Source organism: Seriola lalandi, unplaced genomic scaffold, assembly GCF_002814215.2.
Source record: "Seriola lalandi dorsalis isolate HSWRI2012SDOR001 ecotype SW California unplaced genomic scaffold, Sedor1 jcf7180001996765, whole genome shotgun sequence".
Classification (NCBI taxonomy): domain Eukaryota; kingdom Metazoa; phylum Chordata; class Actinopteri; order Carangiformes; family Carangidae; genus Seriola; species Seriola lalandi.
The window spans coordinates 1-314 of NW_019467429.1; the positions used below are offsets into that span (position 1 = coordinate 1).

Genomic DNA, 314 nt, shown 5'->3' on the forward strand with positions numbered 1-314 from the left:
ACCGGCAAGAAGAAGAGGAAGACCAGGAAGGAGAGCTACGCCATCTACGTGTACAAGGTGCTGAAGCAGGTCCACCCCGACACCGGCATCTCCTCCAAGGCCATGAGCATCATGAACTCCTTCGTCAGCGACATCTTCGAGCGCATCGCCGGAGAGTCTTCCCGCCTGGCTCAGTACAACAAGCGCTCCACCATCACCTCCAGGGAGATCCAGACCGCCGTCCGCCTGCTGCTGCCCGGGGAGCTGGCCAAACACGCCGTGTCTGAGGGCACCAAGGCCGTCACCAAGTACACCAGCTCCAAGTAACCGGCTCC

At 61.1% G+C, this 314-nt stretch overlaps 1 protein-coding gene across 1 annotated transcript; it reads left to right on the top strand.

Annotated features, from left to right (window-relative positions):
- Positions 1–3: 3 nt before the first annotated feature.
- Positions 4–308, top strand: LOC111661474 (histone H2B 1.1; the record flags this gene model as incomplete). Its single annotated transcript, XM_023415060.1, has 1 exon — positions 4–308. A coding segment is annotated over one exon (303 nt), but the record flags the coding sequence as incomplete, so codon positions are not given.
- Positions 309–314: the final 6 nt, after the last annotated feature.